Below are 17180 nucleotides of genomic sequence, written 5' to 3'. Positions count from 1 at the left end.
GGATGGACGGGTTCGAGTCCCACGGGCTGTGGTGGCAGCGGGGACATTTTGGACGGGGCGCTGCAGCTGGGAGATCGGCTGGTTGTACAGCTTCACTTGTGTGCGTGAGAGACGGGCCTGAAGCGCGTGTGTCGTGTGTCCAGTTTCCTCCCAGTTACCCCATGATTTACCCCCCAGTTACCCCCCAACAAGGGGCCGCAGTCACTGAAGCTTCAGCGCAAAAACGCGCAGCGCCGGGGAGCAAATAAGCCCCATGATTTACAAAATCTTTTCCCAGTCGGAATGTTCAAAGTGTACCGACTCGTAACCCTCAGTCTAAATAACTTCTTCTAGCAGCGCACGCGAGTAATGACGTCACGGTGATTAAATGATGGACTATAATGAAAACACCGCTGGGTTTGTGCCCTTCAGTCACATGGTCACATGTATTTGCAAAACATCTGGACGTCACGGTCAGGAAGAAATAATCTGTTGCTTTAGAAGTTCGTCTCTTTCTTTGCTGCTTATATGTAAAACAAGTTTAAATTTACTTGCTAAGACGCTAAGATGAATATTTAATATCTTAATAGTACTTGGGAATAAAATAAAAGGCAGGCAGATGTATGAGGAAACAGGTAAATATGCAATATGCCACCACTTTTTGTAATTTACTTCTTATTTATTTGCATTTTTTTTGTATTTACGCTACTTACTATTTATACTCTCACATTTATATACTCTGTAAATGGTATTTATTTATTTATTCTGCAATTCTGTCAGCTGTTTCTTGTCTGCAAAGACTGGAGGCACCTAGAACCACAGCAACTTCCTTGTGCGTGTCAGCAAACTGCCAATAACACTCACGGTCATTCTGATCGGAATGTAAAAATACTCCAAACTCATTTAAAGTGTAAACATATTTTTATGTATTGATATTTTGACATGTAATTCAATAGCTCAAGTCAAATACGATGTTTCACAAATATCACTTTCAAAACACAAATTTTGAAGGAAAACAGAGATTAATGTGAGAGAGCATCCCAACATCATTTAAAGCAGGTCCTTGCATTGTGTGTGTATGTGTGCGTGTGCGTGCGTGCGTGCGTGCGTGCATGTCCATAAGACCCGTGTAAATGTCTCTGCATCAACGGGCAACGTTCACAGAAAATGTCCCTTCAAGGCATAGAAATGTTTGTTCATCACTTTAACTACAGTAAAAGCTTTCAGGTAAGAGTCTCCGTTTAAGGCTCTCAACGTGTCTCCGTCAGCGTGTCGCCTTCATACACACGGCACGTGTGCGTTACACGCTTTTGCGCTCCGCGGAGCAAAAGCTCCCTTTCCGGTCCCGCCGGATTCCAGAGGGCACCGAGAAGAGGCTGCGGAACGTCCGCGTGGGCGAGCTCTGCCGGCTTCACGGCTCCTCGTCCCCACGCAACAAGGGCTCCGCTTCCAGAACCATCTTCAGCGCCAGAGGAACGGGAACGCCGGGGCGCCGCTTCCTGTACAGGACGAACTGAGCCGAGATCTGAAGAGGACCGTTCGGTCAAGGAAAGAAGCGACACGCTGGGCGAGTTCAGGGAGAGCGTGGAAATGTTCAGATCTGTGTGTTCCCTCACACACTCGCTCACTGGTTCACTCACACACTCGCTCACTGCTTCCCTCACACACTCGCTCACTGCTTCCCTCACACACTCGTTCACTGGTTCACTCACACACTCGCTCACTGCTTCCCTCACAACACTCGCTCACTGCTTCCCTCACAACACTCGCTCACTGCTTCCCTCACACACTCGTTAATTCACGCTCGCAGTTCCCCTGAGTGGATGTTGTCGGTGTTGTCGTTGGTAACGGGGCCCTGGGCTCTGGAAAAGGGTACGAAGACGTCCAGGAGAAGGACGCCAAGGCTGCCAATGAGCCAGGCCAGGTGGTTCAGGATGAAGGTGCTCTTGGACCCGGTCAGCGCCGGCAGAACTACGATGAGGCTCAGGCCGTAGGTTCCGTTTCCCAGCATGCACAGGGCAAACAGCAGGTAGGACGTCCCCTCCGTGGACTGTCTCTTAAACTGGATGTGAGGAAACAGACCGGACTTCCAACAGACCCTAAAGCAGGCTGTGTTCTGTGATGGACATCAACCGTACCGTGAACATCAATCACGGGTCAAAGCTCCGCCCAGCCGATGGCCCCGCCCACCCCAAACCTCCCAAGGCCTCAAGACCTGAACCACATACGTTCTTGTAGAGCTGCGGAAGGCGGGAGGTGAGGTAGAAGACGGAGGACAAGTAGCCGCACACGTATCCGGAGAGTTCCTGTCGGCCAGATGGGTTCTGTCCACAGGGGGGTGGGGAGTGGGGCAGAAAGGGCACCGTTTACATCAAGTAACCAGCAATGGATGGATGGATGCATGGATGGATGGATGGACGAGGAGCCCAGCCAGTCTCACCTCGCTGATGATGTCCTTGAGAACTTTGGGAAGAACGAGACACCCAACGGTGGCCAAGCTGCACCACAGGAAGCAGATCCACTTGAGAAAGGGCCTTCCTGACACACACACACACAGAAAGCGTCACACACCCTGGGATCACCTGCCCAGTGGCCGCACAACACCTGTAGAATGAGCGTGAGCAACTCCGGGAGAACAACGGTTCGCTGTCCAGGTGGACTTGCTGTACTCATCAGGAACAGTGACACGTTGAAGACAGAGAGGAGCAAACGACACATCGCAACGGCACCAAAAAGAGGTCAAAGGTGAAGAACGGGGCTAATAATCGATGGCAGGAGGAAGTGAACGTCTTTGTGCCACAATGCGGACGCCCCGCTGTGAGCACCTACTGCGAGCGTCTCTGTTCCTGGTCTTGTAGTAGAGGAACTGGGAGATGAGCACGACGTCGCTGAAGATGTAGAACACGGCCGTCACCACCTGGGGGGGAAAATGCCACTTCATGACGGTAAACGTTTCGGGACGCTTCACTCGCACCGAGAACAACGCGGGATCGCCCGGGACAACGGTCACGTTCACGCGCATCGAACGCAAGAGCGGTTCAGAAGGAGCCCCGCCCACCGCACCCACAGCTGGAGCCCACCTCTCAGACACACCTGGATGGGCAGCTGTCCCGTGAGGTAACACCCGGCCAGGTTGCTCACATCTCCGGCCAGTACGAAGAGCAGGAAGCCTGCGGAGATGGCCTCCTCCACCTTGCCGGTCCTGCAGGCCTCGTAAACCTGCCTGGGGAGGGTTCGAGGTGGGCGGGGCAAACCCGACAGACCGGTCAGTCCCTGCATTCATCGCACAGTCACTCAGGACGTTGCACGGCATCACAATGCAGATGAGCAGGTGACCCCTGCGGAGGGAGGACTGCATTCCGACAGCAATAACACGCTAACCCACCCGAGCCGCAACGGGGGGGGGGGGGGGTCACTCACGGCAGAGTGGACAGCAGGAAGCAGAACATGGAGAAGAGGCCCATGAGGACACTCCAGTACTCCCAGGCACTTTGGACACACTCCTCAAAGAGGTAGAGGATCCAGGGCGTCCCGTTGACGCACAGCACCCCCGACGGGGGTCCCTCCACGGGGGGCCGCATGCGGGCGGCGCCGGGGACACGCGTCACTCACCGGGACGCGTTCTTCGGGTCGTGGACGCGGGACACGCGGAAGGAGAACCGCCGCCGTCAGCTCTGCGGGGGGAACGCAGACACCTGCATCACGGAGGAGGAGGGACGATGGAAAACTGCAGCCTCGCAGCATTGTCGTCGTCATCATCACCATAATCATCATCATCATCATCATCATCATAATAATTCTAATGACCATCGCAGCATCAGCATCCCCCCCCTTATAGCTCAAACTATCTTGACACGTGGGGGGAGTTGCGACAGATAAAAACTAGAAAATAAAGCAAAGGGGCCGAGACCCGAGACCTCCCCCCTCGCCGGTCGGTCAGTGTGTGGGTTTAACCCCCTCCCCCCCCAACGCTCACCTTTCCGTGCGGCGGTCCTCTGACGTCATCATGTCCCTGAAAAGGCGCAGAACCCCGAACGGGGGGCGCGGGGGAGTCGTTCGGACCCGTGTCACTCGGTCACTCTCCTCTCAATGTGTCCTCCGTCCCTCCGGAGCGCTGCCACACCGGAAGTTCAGGGCACTTTCATTTTCGCACTTCCGCCTGCGCTCGTGGGGGCGGGAGGGGCAACATCGCCCTCTGCTGGCCGCGGTGTGTGTGTGTGTGTGTGTGTGTGTGTGTGTGTGTGTGTGTGTGTGTGTGTGTGTGTGTGTGTGTGTGTGTGTGGGAAGAGCCGCACTGCGCTACTATAGTACAGCACTGCACTGTTTACTATGATGGTCACCACGTCACGATTGTGCTTGATTGGTATAAAACAGCGATAATAATGAATCAGGCGCGTGTGGTAAAAGTACTACATTTACACTGAGTAAGAGCTACATTTTTCTACACTTTGTCCGTTTCTCTCGGTAATTTTATTACGTTCGAAAGAGCATTATTAAAACACACACACACACGGCGCGGGGTCCCGCTTCACTTCAAAATAATCATGCTGGTATTTGGTGAGAAATCACGTCTCTACTAACTTATTCTCAGCAGGTTTTATGGCGCCTTTACCGCCACTGAAGCGCGCTTCTGCTCCGACTTGTGGGAAAAGTCCGTTCGCTCCAGCTGCGGGAGGGGGGGGAGCGCGGATACAGGGGGAGCGGATACGGGGGGCGGGGTCCCGCGGAGCTCGGTCCGCACGATGAGCCCCGTTCGCGGACACCTGTTGGCCGCTGTAGTTGCCAATAGCTGCCGCCAGGGGGCGCCACCTCCACCGCAGCCGCCGCCGCCGCCCCCTTGTTGCGGAGTTCCGCGCGCCGGACGGACTCAGGGCTGCTGTAAAGGTCCCGGTTTAAAGAGAGTGGAAGAAATACGCTTGACGACCGTGAAGGAGCGGAGGTCCGAACTGCACGGCGGTAAGTGACCCCCCCCCACCGTGAGTGCGTTCGAGTACAGATGATGACACACGATGATGATGATGATGCCGGGCTGTGACTCGAGCGTCGGTGCACGTTGTATTTCCACGGGACTGTGCGCACGCGAGCGGTTCGATGTGACACTTTGTTTCCAGCCTTCCTCGCGGCTCCGCTTCCCTTCATTCATTCTCACGATCCCCGCGTTGTCGAAAGGCGCGGATTCGGATGCGATCCAACGACCTGCTGCTGGCGTCCGAACTGACCGTGGGCTCGTCCCGCGGGGGGGTTCGTGTTGCGGGAGAGGAGCTTTGCAAACTTTCCTCATTGTGTCCTGAGGACGGTGTGTGTCCGGTCACTCCGCGCTTGAGAGGTACACTTTCCCACCAAGACACACACGGTGGGCTTTGACCTGTGACACCGGTGTGTGTTCAGCTGCTCTGTACCACGGTAATGCTGGGAGTCACGTGTTGGTTCACCTGACCGCACGTAGGCTGTTTTAATGTGGGTCCTTGGCTTGTTCTGGTCCTCAGCTTTTACATGGTTGGCGGAGCGGGAGGGAAGGCGAGCGCAGAGCAGGCAGACACACGCACGCGCACACGCACGTCGGCTTTTAGGGTCACACCCTCAGGAGACATTAACAATTCATACGAAACAAAGTGTGTGTGAGAGAGTGGGGTGTCAGCAAGCAGCAGTGAGGGAGAGCAGAGTACAGGGTGGGACATGTGTGTGTGTGTGTGTGCGCGCGCGCTCTTGGCACCCAGGCTGCACAGACACCCCCCATCAGAATGTGCGGTGGCTCAGAGACGCCACGCTCATCAAAGGCCTCATTGAGTCGGTTCCCCATTGAGTGCCGCTCTCTTGGAAACCACAGGAACGGGGACGCGACCCTGTCCCCTCCCGCAGCCGCGGTGGGGGGTCCCACACGGAGCTCCTTTTACGCCGCCCCTCCCCCCCCCTCCCCCCCTGACTGACTGCCTGCTTTCTGTGTGTTTGGCCTCCTCTGACGGTGTGAGAGCAGCTCTCCGCTCCGGCGCTCAAAGGGTGTCGCGTAGGTGGGGTGGGGGGGTTAGGACTTGTGTTTCGGTACTGGGGAGTCTCTTGGTTTCAGAGAATGAGCTGTTTCCTCTAACTTTGTCTAATAAACTTATTAAAAACTCACCGGATATTAATAACACCCAGCAACCGTCGCCCCCCCGGCTCTTTTCCTTCAGGCTTTTACAGTCACGTACAGTATGTGTGTGTGTTCTCGACCTGCAAACCATCTGTCCTGGGGGTAAATCAGGTCGATGTTTTATTTGGTTGCGTTCTGCACTTTTAACTGGTTCTTGATAGTGATCAATAACTTATTAAATGTGAATGTGTGTTTTTTATTTATTAGTTTGATTTTAGGTTTTTGGGGGTGTGGTAGAGTTTTCTATTGTAATTTACAAGTATTTTATGTGTTTTGCAAGATGCATGCGTGTGAAACGATGACTCGGGTTAGGCTGCTGTTGGGGGACGGTCCTTTCACGGGCATGTTGCTGTGGGGACGACGTAGGCGAGTCGTATACAGTATTTTGAAGCCAGGAAGGGGGATTCTCTTTCTTTTTATGGGTTTTGAATATGTTATTGGAAGGAGACTTTGTTACTGTATCGTGACAATTCATTTTATGTAATGATTTCTTACTAAGCTTTGTTGACCAACCGTAGGAAATGTAGCTGTTTTTAATTTAATTGTAATTTGTTGACAATTGTTTTTAACCGTGTATTATATTAATAACTTTATTAAATAAAGTTTAAAAAAAAAATCAGGTCAATGGAGATGCTGGAGGCTCAGTTTCTGTCTCCTCTGTCCAGCTTCCTGTCTCATGGTTTGGGGGGGGTCACCATTTACATGTATTTATTTATCAGACACTTTTCTCCGAAGCGACTTCCAATGAACTCTGTGTGGTGTTATGAGCCCACACACCTTATTCACCGCAGTGATATACACTGCTAGGTACACTACTTACAAGGGGTTACTCAACCATGCATCAGTGAAACACACTCACACACTATGGGGGAACCTGAACAACATGTCTTTGGACTGTGGGAGGAAACCAGAGCACCCAGAGGAAACCCACACAGACACAGGAAGAACATGCAAACTCCACACAGACTGAGCGGGGATCAAACCCATGTTCTCTCACACCACCCGGGCACTGTGAGACAGCAGCGCTACTCGCTGTGCCACCATGCCACTATGCCACCCCCCCCAGCATTCGGATTCATTCCTCATCTGGGGATTTGGGAAATTCGGGCCCCTGCATACATGATCCCTATGGGAGTGAGGACGCTGTCCCCGTCCCCGGTGCTGAGGGTCCCTGTTGGACAGCAGGCACCGGCAGGGGGCGCCACATGGGGGCTGCGATCTGTTCTTCACCTGAGGTCATGCTGCTCAAAGGCCTCCTTAGGAAAAACTCTGAGAAAGTCTTAATATACACACACACACACACACACACACACACACAGGTCCTCACAGCGGTGCTCACCTTCTCATCACACTCCCAGATTTGCCCACAGTCAGTCTGCTGCCAGAGGACCTGCAGTGCATAGCTCAGGTGTGTGTGGGTGCAGTGACACAGCCGTGCAAGGCTGCTGTTCTTGTGTTAATGAATTCATCATTTGTGACACATGCAAATGTTCCGGTTTATTGCTTTTTACAGCATTTTTGCTCTCTTTCTGAAATTTACAGTAGAGCGAGCGTGACCTGCGTTTACCCTCCAAGCCAACAGGTGGCAGTAAAGAGCACCCAAGCGGAACAGGCTTGTGGAAGCGCTTTAGTTCAGCTCACCTCCGCAGTGTGTCCAGCTCCTGTCTGCTCCTCCTGAGTGTCGCTGATCAATAACGAGGCGATCAAATACAAGGCGATTAATAACAAGGTGAGGAACGAGTTTTGTTTTCAGTCATTTGCACACACACACACACACATTTTCGGAACCGGAGCCTTCCCGGCAACACAGGGCGTAAGGCCAGAGGGGGAGGGGACACACCCAGGACGGGACGCCAGTCTGTCGCAAGGCACCCCAAGCGGGACTCGAACCCCAGACCCACCAGAGAGCAGGAGCAGGACCAGGACCAACCCACTGCGCCACCACGCCCCCCCCAGTCATTTGCAATTACTCTTAATTCTACTGTAGCTAGAACTTAGCATAAGGGCAGCTGCTGCCATTGAGCTCAAAGGGTGTGGGTTCAAATACCACCACCTGTTCTTGAACTCGTCCTGAACTGCTGCAGTAAAGGTGCCCGGCGGTACAAACGGGCAAACGGATGTTGTGGGTCATTTTAGAGGAAAGTGCGAGCTGTATGAATGTGTATGAAATGTGCAGCGTTTGTTCGAAAAGTCTGCTGGGTAACTTTCACACAGCGTACCACGTTTACCTATGGTGAAACACTGTACTAAAGGCAGGAGTCGTGCACATTCTCTACAAACGCTCGAGGTAATATTTGCTTCCTCGACCTGCAGGCTGTCGCCGGAGCTCTGCTGCGTGTGGGGTTCTCGTGCAGCGCGGTGAGAAACAGCCCCGCCCACAGCACCATGCCTGGTCACCATAGCAACGGAGGGCGGAGTCCGGCCGCGCACTGAGCGGCGCCGAGCAACGCCATGCACCAGCTCTTCCGCCTGGTCTTGGGTCAGCGGGACCTGTCTCGCGCCGGCGACCTCTTCTCCCTGGACGACGCCGAGATCGAGGACTCCCTGTCGGAGGCGCTGGAGGAGATCGAAGCCATCGCCAGTTCGCCGGTGCGGCCCGGACGCCTCCACCTCCGCCTTCCCTGATGCCGGGGGCCACGGCGCAGTGTTTCCTCCGGGGCCCTTTGCCTGGCGCCAGTTTGTCGTCGCCCAGCGCACATGCCCTTAAGTCTTAGTGTTTCCCAGCGTGCCGAGGGGCACGCGCCAATCGGTGAGGCCCGATTGTGGGGAGGGTGCTGTGTTTCTCATCGGCACCCCGGGGGTCTGCCGGGGCTCTCGGTGGAAGTCGGTGTCCCGTCGCTGCCGTGTTCCTCGTTCCCTCACGGGTCACGTGACTGCGCCTTCCTGCTTTTCGGCTCCGTTCCTCTCATGCAGCATCTCGCCGAGCGCAGGGCCGCGGTGGACGCGGACGTCTCTTCCCCCGGGCTGAAAGTGTCCCCATTTCCCAGCCTAGTAAAGCGCGGTTTTATTCCTTATTTGTAGGGCGGAAACGGGAGTCATCAGTCATCATTTAGTCGTCAGCAAACAAATTCTGTAAAAGCTGTAGTGGAACGAGCGGAATCGAGGACGGATCAGTGGGGTTCGGTGGGGTCTCCTCTCCGGCGGTTTCAGGGGTCCGTCAGGGTCTGGGTTCGTATTAAGGGTTACGGTACAGTTGGGGCTTTATTAAATTGCACAAAGTTAAAGGTACAGGACACTTTGTACTTCCATTTGCTACATTGTAGCATGAGGATCTGAACCCCCGGGACCGATGACCAATCGCCTTGAATGATCGGGTCCCGCAGGGGGGTTGGATCCTCTCCCCCCCTCCCGCGCCTCTTCTTTCGACCAGGAGGACCTGGCTCTTCTCGGCCGGGGACCCCACGAAAGAGCCCGGTGAAGACGACCGCTGTCTTACCTCCGCCCCCGCCGCCGGTCCCTTCTGCTCCGTGGCACCGTCCAACGAACGCCGGGTCCCTCCACTGTCCCCCCGCACAGACGGTCTTCTCCACTGCACCGGGCAGAGCGGGCACGATCTTCGGCCATGGGGCCGGTCCAGAACACCACTGGCACTTCACGTCCTTACAGTTTCTGCTGCCGCGTCACTGTCAGGAACACGAATGGCAGGAAGGGGGCTGAGCCAAGGTCGTGTGTTACAGCTCAGGGTTCTGGTTTCGGTCAGGGTTATGTTCGGGGTTTTGTGACCCGCCTTTCTCTCCCATTGGCTCATGCAGGACTATCTGAGCAATGACAACGACCAGGCCGTGGTGGAGATCTGCATCGCGCGTGTCACCACGGCCATCCGGGAGACGCGCTCTATGGAGCGGCACGGCGCCGCCCTGGTGTCGCTCTGGGAGTCGTGCCTGGAGCACAGCCTGCGGGCCGAGGGGAAGGATGAGGACGCGCCCCACGCCAAGATCGCCTCCGACATCACCAGCTGCCTCCTGCAGGTCGGCCGCATGCCTTCCCGTACGGGTCACGCCGGGTCGTGGGCTCCTTGCCACTGCGCCGCACCTCGGTCGCCCCGTTGCTCGCTGGACAGGAAGTCACCGAATTCCCGGACTCCCGCCCTCCCAGATCACCTTCTCATGAGATGCTCCCCGCCAGGCGCCAAAAAAATGGAGGGAGAAACGGGTGGAACTGTTGCGAAAGAGTTCCGAGCGCACGCGGCGCCGCCTGCCCTGTAATTGTTCTCTGCTCCTCGGCTCCTTCTTCCAGGAAGCCCGGAGCCGCCACATTCCCCGGTGGGGTTATTCCCAGGCGACCTCCAGGGAGAGAGACAGATGCATGCTGGGTAGCCGGGAATTTGGGCTTAATTAGCGAGCGAGAGATTGTCTGGAGAGTTTCGTTAAATGGCTCGCTACTTCCGAGCTATTTGGGGAGCCTTTGATGTGGGGGGCGGCGCCGCCGCGGCCCCTCCGCTCTCGTCACGCGCGCCCTCGTTTTGGCCGCGGGTGCCGCACCGAGGCCCGCTGGTCTGCTGCCGCTCTGTACGCGGCGCCCCCTGCAGGATGCGGGAAGGAGGGGATCTGAGGTGCGACGACAGGATGGCTGCCTCTAAACGGGGTCAATAATGTGTGTTCTCCGCACAGGAATAGGAACAGGACTGTTAGAGCCAGTTACCGTAATGGTCAATAAACAGGTTGTTCTTGCAGAAACAGTAAGTGACACATGTAGTGTTTTCTGTGTCCTCAAGTCTTGAAATGGCCCATTGCAACACACACACACACACACACACACACACACACACACACACACACACACACAGAGTCCTCTCTCAGCTCTGCCATGTGTCTGTTCCACAGTTCATCACTAACAGGGCAGTAGGGGGCACAGTGCTTAAAGATTCAAAGACCAAGGTCTGAACCCCTAGTCCTGCTGTAGTGCCCTTGATCAGGGTACTTACCCAGAACCGATAGAGTAAAAAACACGAATGGGTAAATCAGTGTAAGTGGTTTGCAGAAAAGTGCACTGTAAGGAACAGAGCCTCAGCTGTTTGTGTTCGTCCAACGCTTCCGCTGGGCGTCTCCAGAAAGCGTCCGTCCATCTGTCGCTTTTGCAGTGTCCCTGTCTCTAGAACTTCTAGAACTTTTGGGGCGGCATGGTGGCACAGCGAGTAGCGCTGTTGTCTGTGAGAGAACGTGGGTTCGATCCCCGCTCAGTTTCTGTAGAGTTTGCATGTTCTCCCTGTGTCTGTATGGGTTTCCTCCGGGTGCTCTGGTTTCCTCCCACAGTCCAAAGACATGCTGTTCAGGTTCACCCACAGTGTGCGAATGACGCAGAGAGAGCGTGTTCCACTGTAAGCAGTGTATCTAGCAGGGTAAGTCACTGCGGTGAATAGGGTGTGTGGGCTGATAACACCACACAGAGTTCATTGCAAGTCGCTTTGGAGAAAAGCGTCCGCTAAGCGAATAAATGTAAAAGGTGTGGTGCAGGGAATGAAGAGTGCTGTGAGCCTGAGCAGTGTGTCTGTGTGTGCGTGGGCTCCAGAAGTCATAATGAACTCGTCATCACCGTGTCATCATCTCCTAATTTACACAGACATCACTTCATAGTCAGCGACCTTCTCCCCCCCTCCCAGAACTACGACGAGCCCCCCGTGATGGCTCTGGCCGTGCCGGTCGCCGTGAAGTTCCTGCGAGGGGGGGACCGAGAGCTGTCCAGGAATATGTCCAGTTACCTGTCCCTGGCCGCCATCGGGAAGGCCGAGCTGCTGGCTGAGCACACCGACGCCATCGCCCGCGCCGTCCTGGCAGGTAAGTGGCCCCGCCTTTAGGTGTGGACAGGTGAGACGCCTGCGGTCCACCTGGGAGTCCAGCCGTACTTCAGTGTGTGTGTGTTTGTGGGGGTGGGGGTGGGGGTGGGGGTGGGGCAGCGAGCGAATCATGAGCTCCGTTTTTGTCTCGTTCCTTCAGCGTCCTTTATTGGAGACGCCGGGACATTTCTGTACAAAATACATTCACGTTCACTTGAGAACAAAGTGAAGACAGACAGTGCGGACATTGGCCTCGAACCCTCCTGAAGGTCCCAGTAATTTGCATAGCGGGAAGTAAAGAGCGAAAGAGGAGAAGGAAACCCCTCGCTGACATTCACCGAAGTTCACCGTCATTCACCGTTAATCTGTGATTCACAATAGAACACAGGTGGATAAAGCAGGAGCAACGATTAAAACATGTGACTGTAAACAGTGTAACGAAGTGAATTTACACACCGAACGCGTAAATGATCTGCGAACGAAATCTGTCTTAAAATAGAACTCGACTAAATACAGGTGGAGGAAGAACGACAAACGCGCTCGAAAGCTTTCCTGGTACAAATGAAGTAAATGCTCTCGGTTTGCCGTGTCTTCCTATGGCTACACAGTCGGTCATCGGGGGGGGAGGGTGGCGGGGGCGAACCCCGCTGTTTCATTGGCTGCTTCTTTTTCCCTTGACTTGCTTGCGGTCGCTGTGCTCTGGCAAGAACGGCCGGAGTGCGGCTGCCCCGTTACTCGAACCCGCAGCCGCTCAGCCGTAGAACTGGGCCCCCCCGTGCGGTACGATCTCGGAGACCCCCCAGCCCACGACGTTACCCCTGCTGCTGCAGGCGCTCTCGGGCCGGGCCTGCCGGGAGATCTCGTCGGCGCCCAACACGCGGTCCCACATGTTCACCCCGGTCATCCTGCCGGCGAAGGCGAGCTTGGCGTCGAAGCCGTCGGCGAAGCCGGGAGCGGCGCAGCAGCCGTTCCTCTCTTGGCCCAGCTGCATGGCGCCCCCTTCCGGCAGCGCGTGCCCCTCGGCCACGCCGGGAGCGCCGGCCGCCAGCCGGCCGTCCACCCACAGCGAGGCGAGGCCCTGCTCGGAGCTCCAGGCCCCGCAGTAGTGCCCCCAGCGGAGCGGCTCGACGGCCCCCCGCGCCTCCACCAGGTGCGCCTCGCCCGCCACGGTGAAGAGGGCGGAGCTGCCGCTCAGCACCAGCTGGATCTCGTGGGGGTTCCGCCGCGTGCCGTACGAGAAGAGCACCGTCTTGTTGAGGCTCTCGGTGGCCTTGGCCCACAGGCACACGGTGAAGGAGCGCAGTGACACGGGGCCCTCGGGGGTCACGCTGGCGAAGATGCGGCGCGAGCGCATGGGGAACAGGAGGGTCGTCTCGCAGCCTGCGGGGGTCAAGGGGGGGGGGCAAAGGGGGGCGTTGAAGCGGGACGGCGTACAACACCGGGGCGTCGGCGCTCAGAAACACATACTGAACGTAAACAGAGCGCAGTTAGGCGGAGGAGACGCCCCCCACCTCAACCCACCCCCGTCCGTGGCGTTTTTACAGTCGTGTCCCGGGAGCTTGATTAATGGGGGGGTCTTTTAATATTTTTCTACCTTTGTCCTAATTTATTCTTATTTGGTTGCCTTCCAACCGCGGCAGAGAAGCACCCACCGCTTCTCCTAGGCCTGCGGTGCCTGAGGTTCGAGTCGCCGGTGCCCCGCTCGCAATACGTGTGGGCTGCCTGTTTCCCATCATGCAGGGAGAGGGACCCCCCGCTTCCTGGAGCTTCCCACAGGAGTCTGTACTTTCACTTGATATAAGAGACGTGAGGGAGGGGGGTCGGCGGGGGGGGTGGGGTGACCTCCGTGCCGGGGGGGAGCTGTGTGCCGGATGCTGGAGTGTCGCTCGCTCTCTCTCTCTCTCTCCTCACATGCCCAGTGTTACTAACGTGGGTTTGATGTCGGTGGCGGGTGTTGCAGTGGTTGGAGCTATAACCTTCCTGTTGGAAGGACACGGGTTCGAATCCCCTCTTCTACCTTTGTACCCTTGATCAAAGTACTTAGCCTAAAGTGACACAGTAAAATGACCATAGCTGCTGTATGAATGAGTAAATCAACGGAAGTACCTTATAGGTCGACTGGATGAAGACGGTAAAAAATGCAAATAAGTGTGGAGCAGCCAATCTCTTTCTGCGTTCCTTTCACCTGCTGTTTGCCGCTAGCCGCCGCTCATCAGCCAGCGGCACCGAATCGTTTCGGATGCGTTTGTTAACAAACATGGACCGAGGGGTCGGGAGCGCTGGCGGCGGGGGGACGGGGCAGGGCGGGACGCCTCGTTCGTCTTTTTCGCCCAATCGACGCACCGAGCGGAGTGGATGTTGAGGCCCCATCTGGTTCTCCTTACCACTCGCTTTGGGGCGCTCGCATCCCACAAGCGGGACGATTAATCTTCTGGATGGATTTACAGCACCGAAAACTCGTACGTCTGTATATATTTACACGTAGCCGAGGTGGGTGGGGAGCGAGCGAGCGAGAGAGAGGGACACCGTCTGACGGGTCGCCGCACACGATCCGCTTGGAGCTTATCGATCCAAGAAGCAGCGGCCGTGATGACGCACATAAATAACGTAGCGCTGCGTTCGCAAACAGAGGGTGGCGCTGTGCCGTTACCGTGGAGACAGGCAACAGGAAGTGGGACCCACCTGAGGGATGGGAGCTCGGAGCCCTGGACCACAGAGACAGGTCAAGCTGGGACTGGACCTTGTGAAGATCTGTCGCCATGGCGGCGAGCATCTTGTGCAGCTGCCCCGTGTCGCCGGCCGTCACGTCCTGCAGCTTGCGGTCGTTCTGGATGGCCTTGCCGCCGGGCCCGTTCTGGCAGCCGCCCTCCGCCTTGGCTGACCGGGACCCCAGGAGCTGGAGCTGCTGCAGCGCGGCGTCCAGCCGTGCCAGCTGCGCGTCGCCCGCCTCCCGCAGCTGCTCCAGCGCCCGCTCCAGCCAGTGGTCGAGGTGCGCCGCGAGGCGGCGTCCGGCCCCGTCCCCTCGGCCGCCGCACGCCGCCGCGAGTCCGTCGGCGCGGCGCAGGAGCTCCGCCCTCAGGGAACGCAGCTCCGCCCTCAGCCCGTCGTCGGTGCTCTCCAGCAGCATGTTCTCCCGCATCTGCGAGTTCTCCAGCATGGAGAAGAGCTTGTCCCACTTGGTGAGCTCGGCGGACTCGCACGGGGTGACCGTGGTAGTCGGGGCATCTGGCACAAAGAGAGGGGAGCGGCAGGGGGGCGCAGCGGTTAGCGCCGTCACCCCTCGGTCCATCAAGGCACTTACGGCGTGAATGCTCAGTAAATCGGCGTGAGAGCTCAGTGCACAGACCTCAGAGTGCGAGTGACGCAAGTTTTGGGCACACGATTATAATAACGATAAGAATAGCAGCAATGAGGCCGTGGCTCTCGGAAGGAACTCCGTAACGCGAGCAGAGAGCAGCAGCTCTGGACACTTTTACACTCCTGCGCGAAACTTCAGGCACAGTCGGAGCAAACTTGGACTTTTACCAGCAAATGGCTCTCGGGGATATTTACCGCGGTATTTGGGCCGTACCTCGTTTACCAAGTCAGTGCCGTTACGCATGAGCGGTGTGTGCGCGTGTGTGAGAAAGAGGGAGCGACTCACCTTCCTCCTGGTTAGGGTCTGTGATGTCGTTGTAAGACTGGTCAGCGTAGCTCACCTCGAAGCTGTAGTCGAACCCGCGACTCGGCCACACGTGGGCCGCGCAGAGGACGCAGACGGCCAGCAGCGCCCGACGCACAGCCATGTGTCCCGCTGTGTGACCGACTGAGGGAGCGTGCGTGCGTGCGAGTGTGTGTGTGTGAGAGAGAGAGAGAGAGAGAAAGAGAGAGAGAGAGAGAGAGCTCTTCGGTCCTCGTGGCTGCTGGGAGCTGAATGAGCCGCGGTCGGGGCAGCGGGGGCTATATAAACACCGCGGCAGAGGGGCCGAGTGACTAATGCCTCGCTGGAGGTACGTTCCGTGTTGTAATCAAACAAAGAGGGAGAGCGAGGGGGCGAAGAAGGGGGCGAGCGGGAGGGAGGGGGAGAGAGAGAGGGAGGGAGAGGGAGCTGCCCCCCCAGAGTGTGTGTCGTGTGGACAGACGAGATGCAGAATTCAGCGCCGCTCCAGTTTTTTCCCTCCTCTTCAACGCAGCGGCTGGTAATGTGTTCCTCATGAGTGCCTCCTGCGGGGCCGGGTTCCGTTCCAGCGCTGCGTGGGGCCACTCCGTGTGACTGTGTGTGTGTGTGTGTGTGTGTGTGTGTGTGTGTGTGTGTGTGTGTGTGTGTGTGTGTGTGTGTGTGTGTGGACTAAGGACTCGAACCTGGCAGGGTCATGAGAGCAGCACCGAAAACAGCGCCCCCTGCTGGAAGCAGCGCTCGAACCCAGAGCACGTGCGTGAAGGGTCCTCCCCCTGGGGGCCGAACGCTCTGATTGACTTTAGGTTCAGGTTTCCGGTTCCTCGCCGGAGACGGACGAGCGTCAGACCCTTTGGACGCTCCTTCGCACCTTTGACCCGCAGGTTACTTGACCCCTGGGCCCCGTAACGGGGCCAGAAAGTGCAGCGCCGCCCCTCCCAAATCGACACTTACACACGTGCGTGTTGCCGTGTGTGTGATTCGTGAGATTTTCCACAGCGCTCCTCCTCACGGTCCAGAGGGAAAAGGTCGTCCAGTTGGAATAAACCAAGCGAATCGTACGAGCGCCGCTGCTGCCCTCTGGCCTTGGGAAGGACTATGGGAACGTAAACACGCACCCACCCATCAAAGAAGTCGGTACCATGCTGTTGAATGTATCTTGGGGGCGAAGGGGACTCGACTGTGAGAAGGTCCATTTGTTTGGTTTTCTGTGTGTTCGTCTGCAGGGTCGGCCAGGTCACGGCAAGGGTGGCATTGCCATGGCAACCAGAATCCTCCCGATACATACACACACACACTCCACTGCGACGTCTGTGGTGAAGTGTTAGAATTGTGCTTCTGCACGAGGGTGAGGCTCAGCGCTTAAGTGTCACACACGCGGCTCTCTGCCGGTGGTCGCCGTGCCGAAGATCGTGAGCATTTCGGCGTCACCGGGAAATGGGTGCGAGTGGCAAACAACAACAGATGACCTCCTCGCGGGGCACAGACGCATGAAGCGGCTCGTGCAGGACGACGTCCACACGCCACTTCGGCGCACCTGGAGATGCCCGCGAGACCGAGCACCTTGAAGACGTGGCGGTGACCGCTGCGCCCCCTAGTGGTCACCCTTGAACTGCAGAGGAAAAGCGGATGAGCCCGTCAGAGAT

The 17180-nt window shown here is 56.8% G+C and overlaps 3 protein-coding genes across 4 annotated transcripts in view; 1 reads left to right on the top strand and 2 right to left on the bottom strand.

The window, feature by feature from the left end:
* Window positions 1-940: 940 nt before the first annotated feature.
* Window positions 941-4236, bottom strand: LOC108924628 (lysosomal amino acid transporter 1 homolog). Of its 2 annotated transcripts, none has more exons than XM_029255481.1 (8): window positions 3956-4236; window positions 3400-3674; window positions 3073-3202; window positions 2809-2896; window positions 2420-2517; window positions 2208-2303; window positions 1856-2041; window positions 941-1504 (listed from the first exon to the last, which is right to left on the bottom strand). In XM_029255481.1, exons 2-8 carry the CDS (start codon window positions 3558-3560, stop codon window positions 1391-1393), a joined length of 873 nt encoding a protein of 290 aa, XP_029111314.1. In that variant the 5' UTR covers window positions 3561-3674; window positions 3956-4236; the 3' UTR covers window positions 941-1390. The 2 variants fall into 2 exon arrangements, with proteins under 2 accessions (XP_029111314.1, XP_029111315.1); XM_029255482.1 differs by having other exon boundaries at window positions 3400-3653.
* A 536-nt stretch (window positions 4237-4772) lies between these two features.
* The window catches only part of veph1 (ventricular zone expressed PH domain-containing 1), a 29177-nt gene continuing 16769 nt past the window's right edge, over window positions 4773-17180 (top strand). The window contains exons 1-5 of the mRNA XM_029255477.1: window positions 4773-4935; window positions 7649-7835; window positions 8420-8695; window positions 9859-10074; window positions 11706-11880. Of these exons, the coding sequence (XP_029111310.1) occupies window positions 8558-8695; window positions 9859-10074; window positions 11706-11880 (529 nt within the window). The 5' untranslated portion in view covers window positions 4773-4935; window positions 7649-7835; window positions 8420-8557. The remainder of the gene's footprint in view (window positions 4936-7648; window positions 7836-8419; window positions 8696-9858; window positions 10075-11705; window positions 11881-17180) is intronic.
* Window positions 12020-15894, bottom strand: ptx3a (pentraxin 3, long a). Its single transcript, XM_029255478.1, has 3 exons — window positions 15523-15894; window positions 14562-15104; window positions 12020-13259 (listed from the first exon to the last, which is right to left on the bottom strand). The coding sequence occupies exons 1-3, from the start codon at window positions 15662-15664 to the stop codon at window positions 12631-12633; spliced, it is 1314 nt and encodes a 437-aa protein (XP_029111311.1). The 5' UTR covers window positions 15665-15894; the 3' UTR covers window positions 12020-12630.

Source organism: Scleropages formosus, chromosome 10, assembly GCF_900964775.1.
Source record: "Scleropages formosus chromosome 10, fSclFor1.1, whole genome shotgun sequence".
Lineage (NCBI taxonomy): Eukaryota > Metazoa > Chordata > Actinopteri > Osteoglossiformes > Osteoglossidae > Scleropages > Scleropages formosus.
Note: the sequence above shows the minus strand (reverse complement) of the source record. Positions and strands in the feature narration are given on the sequence as shown.

What these genes read in the sequence shown, in the direction of transcription:
- LOC108924628 (XM_029255481.1), bottom strand. Translation starts at nt 3,560, where the DNA reads ATGCGGCCCCCCGTGGAGGGACCCCCGTCGGGGGTGCTGTGCGTCAAC. An exon ending in TCAAGGACATCATCAGCGAG is followed by an intron (nt 2,304 to 2,419) that starts GTGAGACTGGCT and finishes CCCTGTGGACAG; the next exon opens with AACCCATCTGGCCGACAGGA. An exon ending in TCCTTCTCCTGGACGTCTTC is followed by an intron (nt 1,505 to 1,855) that starts GTACCCTTTTCC and finishes GGTCCTCTTCAG; the next exon opens with ATCTCGGCTCAGTTCGTCCT.
- ptx3a (XM_029255478.1), bottom strand. Translation starts at nt 15,664, where the DNA reads ATGGCTGTGCGTCGGGCGCTGCTGGCCGTCTGCGTCCTCTGCGCGGCC. An exon ending in AGACCCTAACCAGGAGGAAG is followed by an intron (nt 15,105 to 15,522) that starts GTGAGTCGCTCC and finishes TCTTTGTGCCAG; the next exon opens with ATGCCCCGACTACCACGGTC. An exon ending in TCCGAGCTCCCATCCCTCAG is followed by an intron (nt 13,260 to 14,561) that starts GTGGGTCCCACT and finishes TGACCCCCGCAG; the next exon opens with GCTGCGAGACGACCCTCCTG.